The sequence below is a fragment of the Galeopterus variegatus genome, unplaced genomic scaffold, assembly GCF_000696425.1.
Source record: "Galeopterus variegatus unplaced genomic scaffold, G_variegatus-3.0.2 Scaffold100, whole genome shotgun sequence".
Taxonomy (NCBI): Eukaryota; Metazoa; Chordata; class Mammalia; order Dermoptera; family Cynocephalidae; genus Galeopterus; species Galeopterus variegatus.
In genome coordinates this window covers 909,877-929,607 of record NW_007726211.1, presented here as the reverse complement: position 1 = coordinate 929,607, position 19,731 = coordinate 909,877, and the positions used below count along the sequence as shown (strand labels likewise).

The following is a 19,731-nucleotide window of genomic DNA, read 5'->3' as shown; positions in this document are numbered from 1 at the left end:
AAAGATCATGGAAAGATTCATATTATCTTTTAATTCCATTTTTCCATGAACTTTTTTGAAGTACCCTCATATGTGCGTAACTGATGATGTGATGGTGGTGATTTTAAAAAGAGAGATTCTTGACAAGGAGAATAGTTAAAAGCTGATTCTTTGCTTTTTTAGATTTGCGGAACACTTTGTCTACATTTTACCTGGTTAACTAACCTGTACTGTGTTCCTCTGAATAGTGTGTGTTTATCAATATTACCTATTGTTTTTGTAGTTCTGCACTTAGTGGCAAGGGGACTAAAAAGTACTGGCCATTTTTATTAATATGAACAAAGTATATGACATTAAATTTTCTTTCTTCTGTATGTCAGCAAAATTTTTACTGAATACCATGCCCAGTAGTAGGCATTGGCCGGGGGGTGGGGGTAGTAACTCAGAAAATAGAAGAGGGCTCCTGTTTTCACAGGACTAGGCAGTTAGAGAAGCCATTGCTGTGCAGCCGAGGCAGCCCACACTTCTCATCACCCACATTAACAGCCTTTTTTCTGCCTCCTGGCTTTGAAAGTGAGGTGGGACATTCATACTTTGTTCCTTTTTGTATGTCCCTGCTACATGTGTATTTTGGGTAGATGGCTTTCGTTCATTAACTCATGAGTTAGTTCAGCACAGTGCTAAACACAAAACGCTACAACTACAAATGAGAGTCAAGAATTTGTGGTGTGTAGGAGGTGACTGTGGCATGTTCCTTCTCCGTGAGAACAGCGTTGAGGCATCACATCTGGGTCCCTGTTGTCATGGCACTGCTGCTGGTGGTGCCAACCTCTGAGCCCTCTGTCACGGAGACTTGAAGGCTCCAGGCAATTAGTCAAGCTCACCAAAGCCCCCCTAGTAATAACCAGTGGCCTCACCTTCTGCTTTGCTCTCGTGTGTCATTTGTGGATCTTGGCTCCTGGCCAAATCTTTTCTAATATACACCTATCGTTTTGTGGAAATAGGTATTCAGGGAGGTAAGAGAGTGGTCTTGGCCTCAGTCTATTAACACACGATTGATTTGACGTGCTGGAGGGACCGTGAGGCTTTACAGTTTGGAAATCATTTACAGGTGAACTTCTTTTAGCAAAATGTTCCATGAGACAGGGAACCATACTTAAATAAAAGAGAAAAGGAACAAATTCTAGGTGGGAGAAGTAAATTTAATAGATTGTAGCTCCTAATAGGTGAAAGAGACTAGAAAGTTATCAAAAGACCTCCTCCCTTGAGAGCTGCTCTGGTGGTCATGACTCCTGGTAAAAGCAGGAGTAGTCATGGGAGTTGGTAAATAAACTTGGACAGTAGAAAAAAGGCTTATTCCTGAGGGTTCTAATTTGGCTTCAATATTGAACTGTTTTGAACATTCCTAAAAGGAAGTTGCTAGATAAATTTTTCGTGAGACCGGAGTGATTTCCCTATGTTAAATATGTTCAGAGGGAAAAGGGAAAGGTTTTCCTCATAAAAGTAAAGCATGTGTCTTTAATAGTGGCATGACTTCCTGTGACTCTCTTTAGCGTCTCAGCCTCGGGACCACTGGCTCATTCTTATAACTTAATTTATCCAGTTGATAAAAGTGGCAGGCACATTAGTGAAAAGTAATGGGTTGTCATGCTATTTTTTATTGAACTGTGATATTTATTAACCTGTGTTGTCACAGTGACTTTACCTTGCCTTTAAGTAGTTTAATTGCCAATGTAAATGTTATTTTTCCCTGATTGTATTTGTCTGATGTCATGTCTTAATTAGTTCTGAAACTAAAACTAATCTTAAAATAACTTTTTTTTCTTATTTTCCCCAATTCAAGGTCTATGGTACCATTGCTTCAGGTGATATCAAGGGGTTCTCCTATGTCTTTTGAAGATTCTAGTCGAATCATCCCACTCTTTTACCTTTTTAGCTCCTTGTTTAGTCATTCGCTAATTTCCATACATGATAATGAATTCTTCGGTGATCCCATAGAAGGTAAGAATTTTGAGGAATTAGCTTGTTGCTGGCCACATAGCATCTCAGTTTTGCATAGAAAGGTTTTAAGCCTTAAACATCTTTCAGTGTGTGTTGAAAAATGAAAAAAAAAAATATGATAGAAAATTGGGTTATGTTTTTCAGTTGTAGGTCAAAGACAATCATCAATGATGCCTTTTACTTTAGAAGAGCTGATAATGCTGTCTCGATGCCTTCGAGATGCGTGCTTAGGGATCATCAAGCTGGCTTATCCGGAAACAAAACCAGAAGTTCGAGAAGAATATATTATAGCATTTCAAAGTATTGGAGTTACTACTAATTCTGAAATGCAACAGTGTATACAGATGGAACAAAAACGATGGATTCAGTTATTTAAGGTATAGAGTATGTTTTTGTTTCCTGAGGTCGAATAATATACAAATTTGTTTTGGCTTGACTCGTTTCAGAAAAATAGAAATACAGGTTTGTTTCAGGTATTCAGGCATAACTTTTAATTTGCAGAAAACAGTTTGGGCCAGGGTGGGGGCGGGGGCGGCTGGCCAGTATAGGAATCAATCCCTGGACCTTGGTGTTATCAGCACCATGCTCTAGCCAAATGAGCTAACTGGCCAGCCCTGCAAAACTTTTTAATTAAGAAAATTCATTTTTATTTTACATTCATCTTCTTTTAAAACCTTTTTTTTTTTTTTACGTTGTTACATCATCTTTTATAAATTATCCTTAGTACTTTTGGGACAAGTTGAAGTATTAATAAAAATGTTTAAATGTTATTTTTATTTTTATTTTTCTCTGAAAGATTTCTTACAGATTTTCTTTGTTTGAATCTTTTAATAAATTGATTAACAAAGGTGGAATATAGACCATTACTTTTTAATGGAAGTTATATATACAATATTTTAAAGTATCTTCATTTTTAACCGTGTAGAAGGAGAAGTTATGAGGTACCATGACTGGAATGTTGGCAGAAAATCACCACCACTGAGAATGTAACTATTGGGATAGAAAAAAAGAAAAGAACAGGGGGCTTGACTTCCCATGAAATTTCTGCAGCAAACACATCTAGTCAGCTAAAATTGCTCATTAAAGGAGTGAGAGCAGAAGAAATGCATTTTCCAAATTGAATGCTGGATTTACAGTCCGTTTAGTACCAGCGACCTCTCGCACACTAATGTTCAGTCCGAGTCATCAGCTGTCCCTTTGGGTCTTTTATCACTGCTTTTGTCAAGCTATCTATTTAATTGAAAGAAGTTAATTGAATGAAAATGATCAACTAAGCTTGTATTAATATTGCTAATGGAACTTTCTTCTTGGCCATGTTTGGAAAAAGATGTCAAGCTAGACTTTAGGAAAGGCCCATTAATGCTTGCACTTAACCTGATGGGCTAATTAAGGAATGCTTATTCATCCTACAAGTCCACGAGAGTCTCTATCCAGCCCATTCTGCCTGATTCTACAACACATTTCACTTATGAGCATGAGCATTAGTAGCAGTGAAAGTAACTGATAATGTTTTGATTGCACTGAATACAGTACTAATGCATCATTGAATTTATAATTTGTGCAGATTGATGTAATATATGTTTGCAGAATTTATTTTAATTACCTATCTGTATATTCCTAAGTAAAGTTTAAAGGCCACATGTTGAGTCCTTAATATATCCTTTCTTGAAGGTTGAAGATACTACCCCTTTTCTAAGTTAAAAATAAGCTATCTCACCTGTTTAAAATTTACAATTCTTATGTAAGCTTTTCCTGAATATGGGTATTATGGTAGCATATGTGTTTTCCTTTCAGTATTTAATTAAGCTCTGGGATCTTTGTTAATAAAGCTTTCCATTATGTAGGATATCAGGCTTTGTGTACAGTATCAGATAATTTCATTGTTTTATAGCACCTATTGAAAGTTTCATAATTTTCATATGACGCACTTATCTTTAGGACATAGAAATCTCTGAATTTAATAATGCTGTATAAGATATTTTCCAGCCAGCCCTGTTTCATTTCGTTTTTTCATTTCGTTTTGCTTAAGCATTGAGTGAAAATTCTGTAGAGGCTCTTTTTCTTGTGCCTTAAGTTGACTCACTGCCACTTTATTAATCACTGAAGGTTTTAAGAATTTTTTAAGCATTAATGTTAAGTTTCACTTTTGTTTTTGGTAAGGTTTTTTTTTTGGCTTGAAATCGACTTGTTACAAAAACCTTTTGAGTTTAGAATTGATTGAAGACAATTTTTTTAAAGGATTCCTATTCTTTGGCCAAAACCCTCCCCCCACAAACCATTTTATACTACATGGTATTGAGCTGAGTCCTAAAATTAATGAAAATCAAAGCATAATCTTTGAGTTATCAGATACTAGTTTTTCATCAACAAAACATTATTTTTATTATGAAATGATGAAAACTTACACGTGAGAGGTTCCTGTGTTCCCTCGTAAGAGCTTTGTGTATGTTAGTCATTTGCTGCAGTAATTCTTTGAGGAAGATCTGTAACCCTTCGTGGTTTACAGATAAGGTCACGTAGCTAGTAGTTGGTAGAGCCAGCTGCTACTCTACATTCCCCTCTGAAAAACACTAAAATAATTTGTCAACACTTTTTTATATTACAGTGCCACATTTGAGTTGAAGAACTTAAGGTAGAGTCAGCCAAGGAAGGTAAAAGCATTTTGCCCATGATTTCTTGCCTTCCGTTGATTTTGACAGAATTGCCAGTGATGAGACTTGACTCTCCACCAGCTGTTTTCATTTTCAGCCTTGTCGTGGTCCTCCCAAACTAATCTGTGTGGGAGGCTCCGTTGGCTGGCTACAGAACATAGAATTTTGAGTGGATAGAGTCATCTTTCTTTGTCACTGTAAGAATTGAGGTCAGTTTTTAAGTCCTGCATTGACACTGCTAAAACAGTTTATGCATTTATCAAATTTATATACTCTTCATGAAGTGTAATTTACAGCTATAATTGCTTTAGCTCTATGAGGAGATAGGAAATCCTGTTTTGATATGTCTTTATGTGCAATTACCAAACTTGATAGGAGTTACCTCAAAGGACAGTGTGGTAGGGAAATTAGGAACAGGGCTTCCATGCCTCGCTTGTCCATTTGTTTCTGCATGTGCTCGTATAGAGAGAGATCTGTGGTATAAAGAATTGTCACTTTCGTGGTGGTTGATTTGTATTTTCACTTCCAAAAATACTTTTTAAAAAAAGCGAACAGTTTGAACAACAGCACTGACTTAACTGTAATCCTAACATGTCATCGTTAACTGTCAGTGTTCACCAAACAGCACTAAGCAGTGTACCTGTATTTTGTTCTTATAGAGCAGTGCCATACCCTTTTCTATCTTTGATGATTTTTTTTTGTTTTTTGACTGCTAACGAAAATAGATACTTTAAGAAGTAATTTGTAGTGTTTTAAACATGTGCTGGAGAATACTAATGTCTTTCAAAATATACCAGTTTTAACAAGTAATAACTAAGGGCTATATAAAACTCAATTAACCTTTTGACAACAGCAATTCATACTAGTCATTACTTTCATTGGTTAGGGTGTTGTTACTATCAGTTATTTAAACACTCACATTATTTATCCCACACATACTGACTCAGCCCTACACTAGGGGATCATAAATGAATTCAGACTGGGTCCTTGTTCTTGCAGTATTACTGTACGGTGAGAAAAACAAACTTTGAACTAATTACAATGAGAAGAAAATGAAGTTAAGAGGTCAGTGCTATTGAAGCTCAGGATGGGAACACCGACTGCTCATGGTGTCTTTTGCTTCTGATTGACTATAGGAAAACTCATTCTCCTGCGAGAGGATATACTTAGAGCTGGTGCATTACCTGTTTTTCTCAAAAAATTCTTATTTAATATATTTACCACATTCAACATTTACCACACTTGGGCCGGCCCAGTGGCACACTGGAGAGTGCGCCGCTTGGGAGTGCGGCGGCGCTCCTGCCGAGGGTTCGGATCCCATGTGGAGACCGGTTCCTGCTCACTGGCTGAGCACGGTGCGGGCGCAACACCAAGGCTTGCGATCCCGTTGCCGGTCCCCAGTACGGGCGCGACACCGAGGGTTGCGATCCCGTTAACCGGTCAGTAAAAAAGGGGGAAAAACATTTACCACACTTAAATACCTGTGAATTATGTGTAAAGTGTGTGCTTTGAGCTTTTTGAAGAATTAACTAAACTGTTTGGTTTTACTTACCAGGTTTCACATAGCAGATTTAAGATAAAAAGAGATTTTTATTTAGTATTATAATGTAATTTAGTCTTCCATTTGCCTTTCAAAACTTGGACTATATGTACTTACTGTTTTGGGTGCGGTACTGTGTTCTTAAATATCAACTCTCTCCATTCAGAAATGTCATAATTTAACATTAGTAGCCTTAAGTCATCTAATTTATATAAACATTTATTATATGATAATACTATATTGTGTTATGATATAATACAGGTGAAGCTTAAGGATATTTCCACAAGATCAATTAAGCAAAATTTTCTTATGATCATCATCACCAATGAATTCTCAAACATAAGTGATCTTGTGAAAACAAGGAGTCTGTATGTTTCTAAGCAGTGTTTTTACTTGGATCTTTTTAATATTGGGGTTAGGGGAGACTTGCTTACAGTTATTACCTATTTTAAATTCAAATGGTACCTAATAGAGCATATATAACAGTTGTATGTGTTTCTGAGTATTTACTTAAATAATTTATTAGTTTCTGAGCATTTATTTATTTAGTTTAAGGTTTTGATCTAGCATGGAAGAACATGATATGGGACACCTGAGTTAACACATAAGTATGTTGTGTTTCTAACTTAAAATCTGCTAAACTATATAGGTTGAGCTAGACACAGCTAGTTATTCCAGTGTTTGCTTACTTATAACTTAATACACTGGTTCTTAAGTCTAACCACATATCAAATACCCTGGAGAATAGTTAAAAACAACTGTCAACTGACTCTGTGACGTGGCATCACTGGAGGTGGCATGCTGGTGTGGGTGCTCATCACTGCTCTCAGGTGACTCTAATATGCAGCAGAGGTTGAGAACCCACAGGCCGGACTCTACACAGAATTCACTTTGGGCAGATTTTATAAACTTTGATCTCAATTTGCAAAATTGGACTAATCTATGATTTAGGTATTGTTTAAATCTAAAATCTTTCAGAAAATTTGATTAAATTAATTAAAAGAAAATTTCCCGTCCAAATTCAGCACTGGTTATCTATTGATCCAGTTTTAAATTGTTACTTCAGTTTTCCTTACCTTTCATACTTAGTCAAATTTTGTAATTTTTTTTTTTTTTCCTTTTTGTCTTTTTTCGTGTCTGGCAACGGATCACAACCCTCAGTGTTGCGCCCGGACCGGGACCGGCAACGGGATCGCAACCCTTGGTGTTGCTCCCACACCTCGCTCAGCCAGTGAGCGGGAACCGGTCTGTATGTGGGATCCGAACCCTCAGCGGGAGCGCCACCGCACTCCCAAGCGGCGCACTGTAGCAGTGCGCCACCGGGCCGGCCCAAATTTTGTAATTTTTTAATGGTTACCTCCACAAACTTTCCTTTCTTAGTACTAAATATTTGTAGAGAAGTTGAGTTTGAGATACTGTAAGTGAATGGTTAGAAAAGGAATGTGTTTAAAGGTGTTTGGATGTCACAAACTAGATCCATTCAAATTTTCATGGTTTCTTAAAATTTGTATTTTTTTAAAGTTAGAAGAAAAATAGTTTATATGAAGGAAAAAAAAATGTTCTTAGCTGGATTTTAAGGAATCGTATGTGACATTTCTATAAAGGCATTTTGGAATTGGTCCATGGTTTGTCATGCCATATTTAGCAAATAAAAATATAGGCTACCCATTTAAGTCTGAATTTCAGATATATCACAAATACTTTAAAAAATATAGGCTGGCCAGTTAACTCAGTTGGTTATCGCAGTGTTATAACACCAAGACAAAGGGTTTGGATCCTCATACCAGCCTGCCACCAAAAAATAAAATATATATGTTGGCATAAATATGTATATAAAATTATGTCCTGTGCAATATTTCAGATGTACTTATATTTTAAAGACAGCAATATTTGGGACGTACTTATACTAAAAAAATATTTGATGTTTATCTGAAATTCAAATTTAACTGGGTGTCCTGTATTTTCTCTGGCATTCAAGTTTGGTTTTCTGTCCCCTTTATTTAAATTTAATTTAAAGTCCCACAGTGACCACCTCAGCACCCCTTCTTTGCCATGTCTTTTTAGAGTCAAATCATTTTTGTACCTTCTCCTTCCCTCTACCTCTCTCTCTCTCCTTCCCTCTCTCCCTTCTTTTTTTTTTTTGAAGAGGATCAATGGTAGTAGGACATTTTATAGGTAATATGTGATTACTTCTTTTTTTATATTTAGGATATGAAAATATGAAAGAAGATGCCCTGTATTGAAACTTTTTTATATTTAATTTCACAATAATTTAAAAGAGGAATATAAATGATGCCATTAATTGCCTCATACATAATTTAATAATGTTTGTGACCTCTAGAAAATAAGTGTCCTCATAAACAGAGATTGAATAGAGAGGAATATTAAGAGGTGGGTAAAATTTTATTTTCTGGAGCTAGGCAGACCTGGTCCTCCCCTTGCATGGCCTTTAGCAAATTACTTACCCTCAATAAAGCTAAGTTACCTTGGTGATGATAAACTCATCGGATGCCAGAATTCAGGAGGACGATGCAATTAAATAAATACATGTAAATGTTTGTCAGAAAACATGTCTTAAACAGTTGTGGTTTTGAAGGGTTAAGTTTCAGTATGGCAGCTGTTAAATCTGAATTTATTTAAAGTATAAATATAATTGGTCATGAAAATGGAAGGACAAGACATGATTTTTTTCCATACAAAAAGATTGTATGTTCTTCTGTCTCTGCTATTGGAAGAGGGCTTATGTTGAGTTTGTGTGGTGTACTCTGAACAACCTGAATTTTTCCGATATTTATATAACACATGTACTATAACATAATTCACTGAGATTTAGTCTTTGGAAGGGCAGAACTGACTGAAGAATTAAGTGCATTAGCTCAGTTACAGGACTTTGTTTTGACCATTCAGTTAACCGTGTAGAAACCCACAGCTAGGCTATTCCTAGTATGCCTACAGTAAGACATTGCTGTGTGTGACCAACACCCGCCTCCCAAGCAACCACAGCAGAGTTGAGGGTCAAGTAGTAACAAACTCCACATTTACACTAACTACTTAATTAAGCTAATTTCCACTGATTCAAAAAGGATAATATTACATAGTATTATGACAGATTTTAAAATGCCACAAGATAGATGCTACTTCTAAATCGATAAGAAATACCCAACAGTTAAAAAGCTGTGTTTTAGGTCTTGAGAGGTTGTTATTAACGTAGTTTTATCTGCATGGCTAAAGTGTTCAAATGTTTCTCTCTCCATGGGTAGGCTGTTGAAGTGGTGTCTGCATGATAGAGATCTGAGACATCAACCAGGGACCTTTTCTCACCCTTTTCCTTTGGGCACACAATTCCTGGTTTCCCTGCAGGCCAGAATTTACATTTCATAAAAGAAGCATTTGTATTTCTTTTGTATGTAGATGTTAAATTATGGAATTTTAAAGGGAAATCTCTATTAGCAATTAAGATTATGTAATCTTGCTTATCCAGTGGGCATATATGGAATTTTATCACATTACCTTATTGTCGTTACTTGTTTGGTTATTCAAATTTCATTTTATTTAATTAGAGGCAGTGTGCACACCAGCCTGGCTGACTTTTTCAGAAACTACCGTTATGGTCTTACTTTAACTCCATAGGAGTTGTATGATTGAGTCCTGATTATACAGGTTTAAAACTTTGGATTTACAATTTTGGTTTATCTTTGTATGTTACAAAGTACATTTCTATTCAATATAGGAGCTCAAGTCTTTTTTAAATAGTATTGTTAGATTTCTTTAGTCATATACCTATAAAATTTACAAATAAGTATTGATCCCAAAATCAGTCAGTAAGTACCTACTAGGTTCCCAGTTAGTTAGATTCTGTTCATAAGGAACTTATACTGCGTAGCTAGAGAGGACCTGTTGCTCACTGGGGAGAAAAATGATAACGAAGGATAAGCTATGACAATGTAGTGTAAGTTTGTGTAGGTCTGACCATCTGGGGAGGTGAGACTAAATTTTTGTGGAGTTATGGTGGGAAGTTGACCTAGCTCTAGAAGCTTATGTAAGGGAAATATTGAAGTTGTTTTTCTTTTTAAAAGATGTGAAACTGATATCTGGGGTGCTTCTTTTTTTCCCCAGTGCCCTTGAAACAGGGTTTCTCAGAAAAACAAGAAATGCTATTTGACCTTAAGAAAAAGTTTTACAAAATTGCAATACTTGGAGATGTCTTTTGTTATAGTTCACATGAGCTGTTGCAATTTCAGATTTGTGTTTCAAAACTTAATCTCTCCCTCATAACTTTTAAAAATGTGTGCACATATTTATGTTACTTTTTCTATATTTGTTGACATATAACTGGTTTGTACTTACATTCTTGTGGTGCAAAAAGAAGCCATTTCTGTAGACTGGCTTACTGGTCTGTGGCCAGATCTCAGTGCCTGGATGCCATTTTCTTGCAGGCATTTAGGTGAAAGAAGCATTCTGTGCCCCACCGTCATGTGCTTCTCTTACGTCTGGTCAGTAGTGGTATGTCCTGTACGCTTGTAGTTACCGAGCTGTTTGTGTGACACAGACCTGTTCTTCCTCTTCAGGTAATCACCAATCTAGTGAAAATGTTGAAGTCCAGAGACACGAGAAGAAATTTTTGTCCTCCAAATCACTGGTTGTCAGAACAAGAAGATATTAAAGCAGATAAGGTGTTACTGAAAGATCTTCTTATATTTTTTATTAAAAATATTTTTTCAGTTTTTGTCTTTGGGAAGAAGAGTAATAAATTCTTTAAAATTGCTTAATTTATTACTTATATACATCTTTTTAATAAACTTTATTAACTTTTAGTTTATATAATGGGACATATAGCAACATCATTGACCTGACTATGCATCCTGAGTTTATTAATCCTAATTTTCCCTTTTTAACCTCAAATTATGTTGAAGCGTTATGATTCTTCATTGGGGTTGAAAAATATTTTGTGTTTATTGGTATTAATGGCAAATGTATGTTCAGTACTTAGATGGATTTTATCCTTGATTTTCTGAAGGAGTAGAGATAAATTTGAATACTACTAAGATTTAGATTTAGATTCAATAGTATAATAGGAAAAAAATAAGTAACATTAACAGAGGACATGAGGTGTTCTCATTTTGATTTTTCAGAAAAAGTCATGACTGGATTCATTTCAGAATTTTGGGAGTGGGAGACAGGGAGTGGAGGGGTATGGAAGAAATAAGGTCACAGAAATATTAAAGAGAAGAAAATGTGAGCATTACTGTGTCCTCATGAGATAGTGTATCTTTACATTAAGCCAGTAGCCTCTGGCTCTGCCCACTGACAGGTCCAGAAACAGTGGCAGATCCTTCAGCAGAGAACAGCTCCAGGGCCCAGCATGGTGTCTCTTAACAACATTTTCCACCAAATAGAAAGTCCTTGGCACAGTGGTTGGTTTTTGGTGTGAGGAGGACCCTACAAGATGGGTGTGGGGCATTGTCACACTAGCATGCATGGGAGCCACAGAAGTCTGCTGCTGTCCTGGGAAAGGATCAGGAGCCACCTAAGAGCTCCAGTTGGTCATAGCTGGAAAATTTAAGCATCAGTAGAAATAGTTCCAGTGAACTCATATCAAACATGTTTAACCCTATGAGTTCATAATGATGCTAAAAAGAAAAACTTGATCGGTCACTTTCGTAGGATGCCAGGGAACCAGCTCATTATTTGGAATACAGTTTTGAAAAAAAGAAGTAATTGAGCATTTAGCCTACCTTTCCTTATGAACTGTGCCTCAGGCTCACCAGATAGTTAATGATGTGTGGTCTTTCCAACTAATAATATGTGAAAACGGCATTGGCGAACTAGAATCATGCCATTCTTCAGGCTCTAGTGAAGCAGATGACCTAGGTAAAGCTCCTCCCAGCAGGTTCCGCACGCTGGGCCTGTGGTCTCTGACTATGAGAGTCCCCAGGAGTTGAGGGGCTGGCACGAGAATACAAGTCACTCCACCTTTTCTTCCCTCTAAAAAGTTCCGCTGCGGAAAAATGTCAGCTGAACCCCAGAGTATGTTAGTGATGTGATTGATTTACATTTTGGCTCAGATTCTCTATCTCATCACTGGCCTGTAACAGTGCACACACCACACTCAGAGTAGCTTTGATCTCCTGTCTGCGGTGCCTCCGACAAAAGAGCACACCACCACCAGGGAATGTTCTTGCCAGAAATTCTAACCTGAACATGATGAAACCTCTAGATCTAACTATGAATGTATCAGAAGCAGAGGTGTTAGAGGTACACATTTAACAGCACCATGAGGATGCAATTAGCAAAATCCAGATCATGAGAAATTTTATAAGACAAAAGCCTCTGTTTCTTGGTTAAAAATTGCAAGAGCCAAAAATGAGGGATGAGAGGAATCAACAGATTAGAAAAAACTTAAAGTATGTTGTACCTGTCTTATTTGGGTACTAATTCAACCAAATTAATTGAAAAAGAAATATGAGACAGTGGATATTTGATAATAGAAATTGTTAATTTTTTAATTGTGACGTGTTTTACTTCATAAACCAGTTACATTATTATGATGATTTGCTATATCCAGATGTTGTAAATCGTTAAATAATATAATTAGATTTCTTTGGGATGTATTAGAGAAAGGAATTAAACTGTAAAAGTATTCAAAGGACAGCCAGCATAAGAGAGAAGGCATGAAAAGTTAGCCTGAAAGGATGTGAACATATAAGGTCCAGGAGGGCCCAGCTGGATTTAAATAAATGTAAAACACTGACTCTGTTCAAATATGACCAGGTAAAGGTTTGTACTAGAACAAAAGAAAGTGCCGAACGAGGTTGCTTGTCCCCACAGGTCACCCAGCTGTATGTGCCAGCGTCCAGACACGTGTGGAGGTTCCGGCGGATGGGGAGGATAGGCCCTCTGCAGTCCACCCTGGATGGTGAGTTTTCTAGCAGCTGCCACTTTCTTAAACACAGGTTTACTAAGATACAATTTACATACTGTAAAATTCACTCCTGTCAGTGTATGGTTCTGTGATTTTTGTTACATATAGTCATGTAATCACCACCAGAAACAACCACATAGACTAGTTTCATCATCCCCAAAACCACAATGTGCTCCTTGGTGCCAGCCCATTCCCTAGCCCCTGACAACCACTGATTTGTTTTGTCCCTATCGTTTTGCCTTTTCCAGAATGTCTTTGAATGGAATCCTGTGGTCTGTAGCCTTGTGAGTCAGACTTCTTTCATTCAGCATGAAGCCTCTGAGGTCTCTGGTGCTGCACAAGTCAGTAGTTTGTTCCTTGTATTGTTCAGCTGTATTCTATAATGTGGATGTACCATAGTTCGTTAATCCATTCATCAGCTAAAAGACATTTGGTCATTTTTTCAGTCTCTGGCGATTATGAATACAGCTGCTGTAAACTTGATGTGCAGATTTTCATGTGAACATACATTTTTCTTTCACTTGGATACATATCTGGAAGTAGGAATCATGAGTCATGGCAGGCATGTGTTTAACTGTAAGAAGCTGCAGATTTGTTCTCTGATGTGGCTGTACCAGTTTGCATTCAGACCAGCAGTGTGTGAGGGTTCCAGGTGATCCACATCCTAGACAGCACTTGGTATTGTCTCTTTTTAGAGTTTAAATTTTTATTTTAGCCGTTTAAAAAGGTATGCAATGATATCTCACTATAGTTTTAATTTGTATTTCCCACCTGACTAATGATGTTGATTGTCTTTTCATGCACTTGTTTTAATTATTGAGTACTGAGAGTTTTTAATACATTCTGGATATAGTTTCTTTATCAGCTACATAATTTGCAAATATTTTCTCCTAGTCTGTGGTTTGTCCTTTTCTTTTCTTAGCAGTGTGTTTTGAGGAGCCGAAGTTTTTAATTTTGACATAATCGTTTTTATCATTTTTTTCTTTATGAATTCTGTGTGCTTTTGGTGTGCTATCTAAGAAACCTTCACTTAACATAACAGTTTACTTTTCTCTAATATTTTTCTTCCTAGCTGCTGCTCAGTTGAGGTATGCAATATGTAATATATTTGTAATCTGTATTTATAGTTTACAATTTACTGTCAGCTTCCTGAAGCAAGATTTTGCATACCTTTTGTTCTTTATTCTCATTTGCTTTTAGTTTCTGGGGTCAGTGAAGGAGATGGTACTACTAGACTTCAGTCTTTAATTTGGAAATTTTCATGTTTCCACCATAGTAGATGAACCTTGTGAGGTTTGTGTTTGCTGTGTCTAGTGAAAATAGGACATCAGGCATTAGAATCTTATGTCAATTTGCTTAATGTTTTATAGATGCTTAGTTTATATTTTGATCAAAATTGATTTATCAACAGTTTCTATTTAAGTTTTGTTAGAATTGTTGAGATATAATTTTTGTTTTCCAAAATGTTAAATAACTTTTTGTTTTTGCAAGAAAGTAGAGGATAAAATTTATGGGAATAAGCACATACGTTTGTGTTTAAATTCAAGATATTTAGTATTTTGTGTCATTTACTAGAATAGCCACACTGTATGCATTATGATGTGTTTATTTTTAGTCACAAAGTAAAATCTTCTATTTTTGCCTTGGTGAATAAATTTTGAGGTTTAAAATATTAGCCTGTGCTCTCACAGATTTACACCCAAATATTTAAACATAAATTGCTGTCTTGTATAATATTTTTTTCCTTACAGATCTTGTTTTTCCAGTATAGCCCTGCAGTTTGGAAATGGCTAAAATATTAGAATGGCTCAGCTGGCTTGGCTGAGGTTTAAGGGAAATAGGCAGCTCTTATAGTTTGTCACTTTCAGCAGTCCAGAGTCACATGAATCAAAGAATGAATAAATAAAAAAAGAACAGTTGTTTTCATCTATTTTTATTTTTTCCCTTTTCTTAGTCTTATCTAAAGCATGATGAGATGTTTCAAGAATACTTAGATTACCAAAGTAGCCTTGCTTTTGTTGCATATTTTGTACAATACCTGTAAGTTTTTCTTTGTTGTTTAGCAGCTGTCTAGGTCCGGTCATCCCTATATAGGATCCGAACCCGTGGCGGGAGCGCTGCTGCGCTCCCAGCGCCACGCTCTCCTGAGTGCGCCACGGGCTCGGCCCTTAAACTCTTTTTGAAGCATAACTTATACAGAGAGAGATGATTTTTTTAAGTAAAATTTAATTTTTATTTGCTGTCACATGAATGCATAATTATTCTACAAATCAAGAAGTAAAAATCTTACACAATGGATTGTCTAAATTCTAGGCAGGCATTCTCTGCCCCAAAACCTAGTATTGAATGATCAAAATATTTTGTCTTTCTCTGTAATGATATTTCTTCCAGGCCAGAGTTCATTTGTCATTCAAACCCTTTCAGTGCCACTACATTCATTTTTAAAATATGGTCAATATGGTGGTATGAAAACCACAGCAAACAATGTGTGATTTGTTAATCCCACTTAGTTTGGGGCAGGATGAGTTAGTCACTAGGCTGTCACACTGTCTAAGCACAGTCTGTTGTATTTAGTTGCCTTTTTTTTTTTTTTAATTCAAATGGAAAAACCTGAATTTCTAAATACCTATGTATTGATGATTCGTATTTCCTTCTAAAAAGAGAACCTTTGATGGGGAAATAGAAATAAAATTAACTAAATAACCAAATTCTTTGAACAGATAGTTCGTATCTCTTTCCTCTGTATGCTCTTGTAACTTAAAAGGCCTTTAGCCTTTGTTTTTATAGATCATGTGTTTTCTGGACATAATAATCATATGTATAATAATGATATATAATTAAAATATTTTGAGGGCTTTAAGGTGCTAAAATTGTTCAGTTTTTAAAAATCAAATTATACTAAAGCTTCCTGTAAATAAAATATAAAGAATTTAGTATTTCTTAATTATAATTTTAGAGAGATGGGACCGTGTCTACCAGTAGTGGGATGATGAAGTGTTAAATTTTGAGAATATACTTAATTGTCATTAAGCTTTATTGTATCCTCAAACACATAAAAATAATTCCTGATGGATATTTTCAGTGGATGATAGTTAAAAACTTGTCACTCATTATTCCTGCTAGTTGAACTTTATTGTATAAAATTTCACCTACCAAAATGAATATATTTTGTGTTTGTAAACACATTATATTTGAAGAATTCTGAGTCCAGTGGAGTTTTGGTAGAGTAACTATAGGGAGGCAATAAATATGTTATTTACTGCAGAGATAGCCATGTACTTCAAAAGGTTGGGCTAAAGAATATATGTTGTGGTGAACTATTACATACTGGTTTCCTAAGAATGAATTGCTATTAGAGATGTTAAAAGTGATGGTAAGATTCCAGCTGGTATCCTGCCTGGCAGTTAGTAGGCACTCAGTAAATCTGCTGCATATTTGTTGAATAAATATGCAATAGATTTCAAAATACTTCAGTAAGATGCATTTTATGTTTTAGTTTTCACTTACATAGAGAGTATGAAAGAGTTACTATTACTGAGAGTTATTGAACTGATAAAAATCTTCAGGGTTTTTCCTCGTTCTTAAAATGAGTGATGATTTATGGAGCCGCACACAGCCCTATCCTAGGTACTGTTGGGCCTGGGAGGAACCTTGTTGACACAGTAGGAGGAAAGAGCACACACAGGGACGGGGACACGTCCCACGGGCAGACCTGGCTACACTCAGCTCAGCGCTGGTTCTGGTGCCCAGACGTGCACTTGGGATTTAATAGGTGATTGAAAAGGTCCCTTTCAAGGCAGATCAAGTAGTCTTAAGAATGATTTTATAAATCCTAGCCTGAGTAACTGGCAGTGGAAATGGAAAGGAAAGCACAGATGAACTAATCAAGTTTTTATAATGTATCTTAGTAGGTTTGGAGGCCCCACCACTGTCTGTGTCTGAGGAAAGACAACTCGCCATCCTCACAGAACTACCTTTTGTGGTTCCGTTTGAGGAACGGGTAAAGGTATGCAGCTTGGTTTCTTTATTGATTAACTCACTACATTTTATGTTATTTATCATACAAGTGTTAAAAAATTAACACACCACCACCAACAAAAATCTCTAAAGTTCTGTATTGCCTAGGTGGTTATATAATTTATATTTTTCTCCTTAGGTTGTAATAGCTAGCAATGATTTATAAAACCCAACCAGTTACCTCTTTGTGCAAACCGAAAATATTTTTCCCCTTAGTTGTAACTGGTAGAAAGGCCTGTTACACTATAGAATTCTTATAGTGGGAGTCTAAGTTCCTTTCTCTCGAATAAATTTTGCACGTTTTTGAAAATACAAACTTTTGTAAAGGTATTCTGTACATTTATATTAAAGTTACTTACCACAAACACTATTTTAAAAAAAGAAATGGATAGGTATCTTAATTTTGTTTGTATTCACCAGCTATATTTAGCAAATTTCTAAAAATTACTAGGTTCTATTCTTGGGTAATGGCTTCAAGAGGGTTTTTTTTTTTTTTAGGCCTACACACTTTCTTTGCAGTGTGTAAAGAAAGAGTTGCTTTTCAAGCTGTTGATTTTTTTTCATTAAAAACCACGAAAACACATAATATTACATAATTCCTGAGCTCCCTCTACTGGAATTTTTTTTTTGTCTTTTTTGTGACCGGTAAGGGGATCGCAATCCTTGGCTTGGTGTCCGCACCGCCCTCAGCCAGCGAGCACACCGGCCATGCCTATATAGGATCCGAACCTGCGGCAGGAGCGCACCCAGCGCCGCACTCTCCCAAGTGCGCCACAGGGTCGGCCCCTCTACTGGAATTTTAACATGAAAAAAATTACTTGAATTTCATTGTTACAGAGATGTTTCACTAGTATTAGTGTATAGCTTTTACAGAGCTGTTCTTCTTTCTTCCCTGCACCTCCTAAGCTTTTATGAAGGATCTGTAAATGAAAATGTACTGTAGCATGGGATTTTTGAAATTTATTGTAAAATGGGGGAAAGGAGCAGTATTAGAATACTTAAATATTATAAATTTACTGATAAGTCAGTATTTGATACCTTGACTATTAAAATTTATTTCAGAATTTATGGAGATAAAAAGTTAGGATTTATTTAGCGGTTTTTCCTTTTGGTTGCTTGTGTTTATAACAGAAAGTCGATTGTTTCTAATAACTTTGCAATTTCCCCTGTTTGTTAGATCTTTCAAAGGCTGATTTATGCAGATAAGCAAGAAGTTCAAGGAGATGGTCCATTTCTGGATGGAATTAATGTCACAATAAGAAGAAATTATATTTATGAAGATGCTTATGATAAACTTTCCCCAGAAAATGGTATGTGTAATTCTCTATGTATGTACATGACAAGGGGAGGTTGGGGAATCATTTTAGAAAATGGAGGTCATTAAAAAAATTAGTGTTCATCATCTTGTTTTATAATGACGTTTTAAAAATGAAACGTAGGTCAGATTTGGGAGATATATCAGATAGTACAAGGTACTTCAAAGCATTTGTGGAAAAATAAAATTAAGAAAAATACAAATCTTTCCATGAACTTTTTGAAGAACCTTCATATTCCCAAAACTGACAGTTACTACATAAGAAACCTTTTTAAATATTGATCTGCTTTTAAAGGCAAGAAACTAACACCTCCCCCCACCCAATTGTCCATCTCTAAAATTTCATTTACAACCTATAATTCCAAAAATGTTGGTGGCAGTCATTTACCTTCTGTATCTTTTATATAAATATATATTTATGTAAATATCATAAATTGTAAACCAAATTAAATATACCAAAATAAATGTCATTGCAATCCAAATTTCTTTATAAAAAGACAAGTGCTTCAATGACAGTACTATTAGTAAGTGAATTACATTGTAACAATAACTGGAGTGGCATTTGGAGGTCAGTGACCCATGTTCTGTCTCATGTTAATATTTGACTCTTACCGTTTAAAGTTTACTTATATAGTAGCAGTCTTAACTTCACAATATCATGTTCATGATGCAGCATTAAATCAGTGTTGAATCAGTGCAGAGGGGATTAAAAATGAAAGCTTATGCAGAATCTAAAATTTAAAATGAAAGCTTGTGTTCAGATCTTTGAGAGATGGTAGGTTGTCAGCTGTGAAATAACAGTTGCCTTTTCTTTCTGGGGAGCAATTTAATTTTCTTCTAGGAAAACAAAACCTAGTTTTCAATAATTTTTACTGCTTAGATAGAGAGCTAATTTTGTCATAATGTGGGAATAGTGAAGGAGAGGTAACATCAGTTGTTCCCCTACTCTATTCCAGGTTTTTGTAATTTACTCTTGTCATTTAATCTATACTATGGTCCTCTGAAGCCCAGTACTGGAGTTCTAACTCAAGTCTGAGTACAGGCTGTGAACTCTCCACCATGCCAGGTTTTCTTGTCTAAGATATTTTGATTTCAAAATATTAAATGTGGGGGCCGGCCCGGTGGCGCACTGCTACAGTGCGCCACTTGGGAGCGCGGCGGCGCTCCAGCCGAGGGTTCGGATCCCACATACAGACCAGTTCCCACTCACTGGCTGAGCGAGGTGCGGGTGCAACACCGAGGGTTGCGATCCCGTTGCCGGTCCCGGTCCGGGCGCAACACTGAGGGTTGCGATCCGTTGCAGGAC

General features: G+C 36.2%; 1 protein-coding gene across 1 annotated transcript in view; it reads left to right on the top strand.

Moving 5' to 3' along the window:
- Positions 1 to 19,731, top strand: part of UBE3C (ubiquitin protein ligase E3C) — a 112,054-nt gene that overhangs the window by 34,867 nt on the left and 57,456 nt on the right. Inside the window, exons 11-16 of the mRNA XM_008583747.1 lie at positions 1,823 to 1,980; positions 2,125 to 2,357; positions 10,740 to 10,844; positions 13,000 to 13,087; positions 17,002 to 17,099; positions 18,288 to 18,420. Of these exons, the coding sequence (XP_008581969.1) occupies positions 1,823 to 1,980; positions 2,125 to 2,357; positions 10,740 to 10,844; positions 13,000 to 13,087; positions 17,002 to 17,099; positions 18,288 to 18,420 (815 nt within the window). The remainder of the gene's footprint in view (positions 1 to 1,822; positions 1,981 to 2,124; positions 2,358 to 10,739; positions 10,845 to 12,999; positions 13,088 to 17,001; positions 17,100 to 18,287; positions 18,421 to 19,731) is intronic.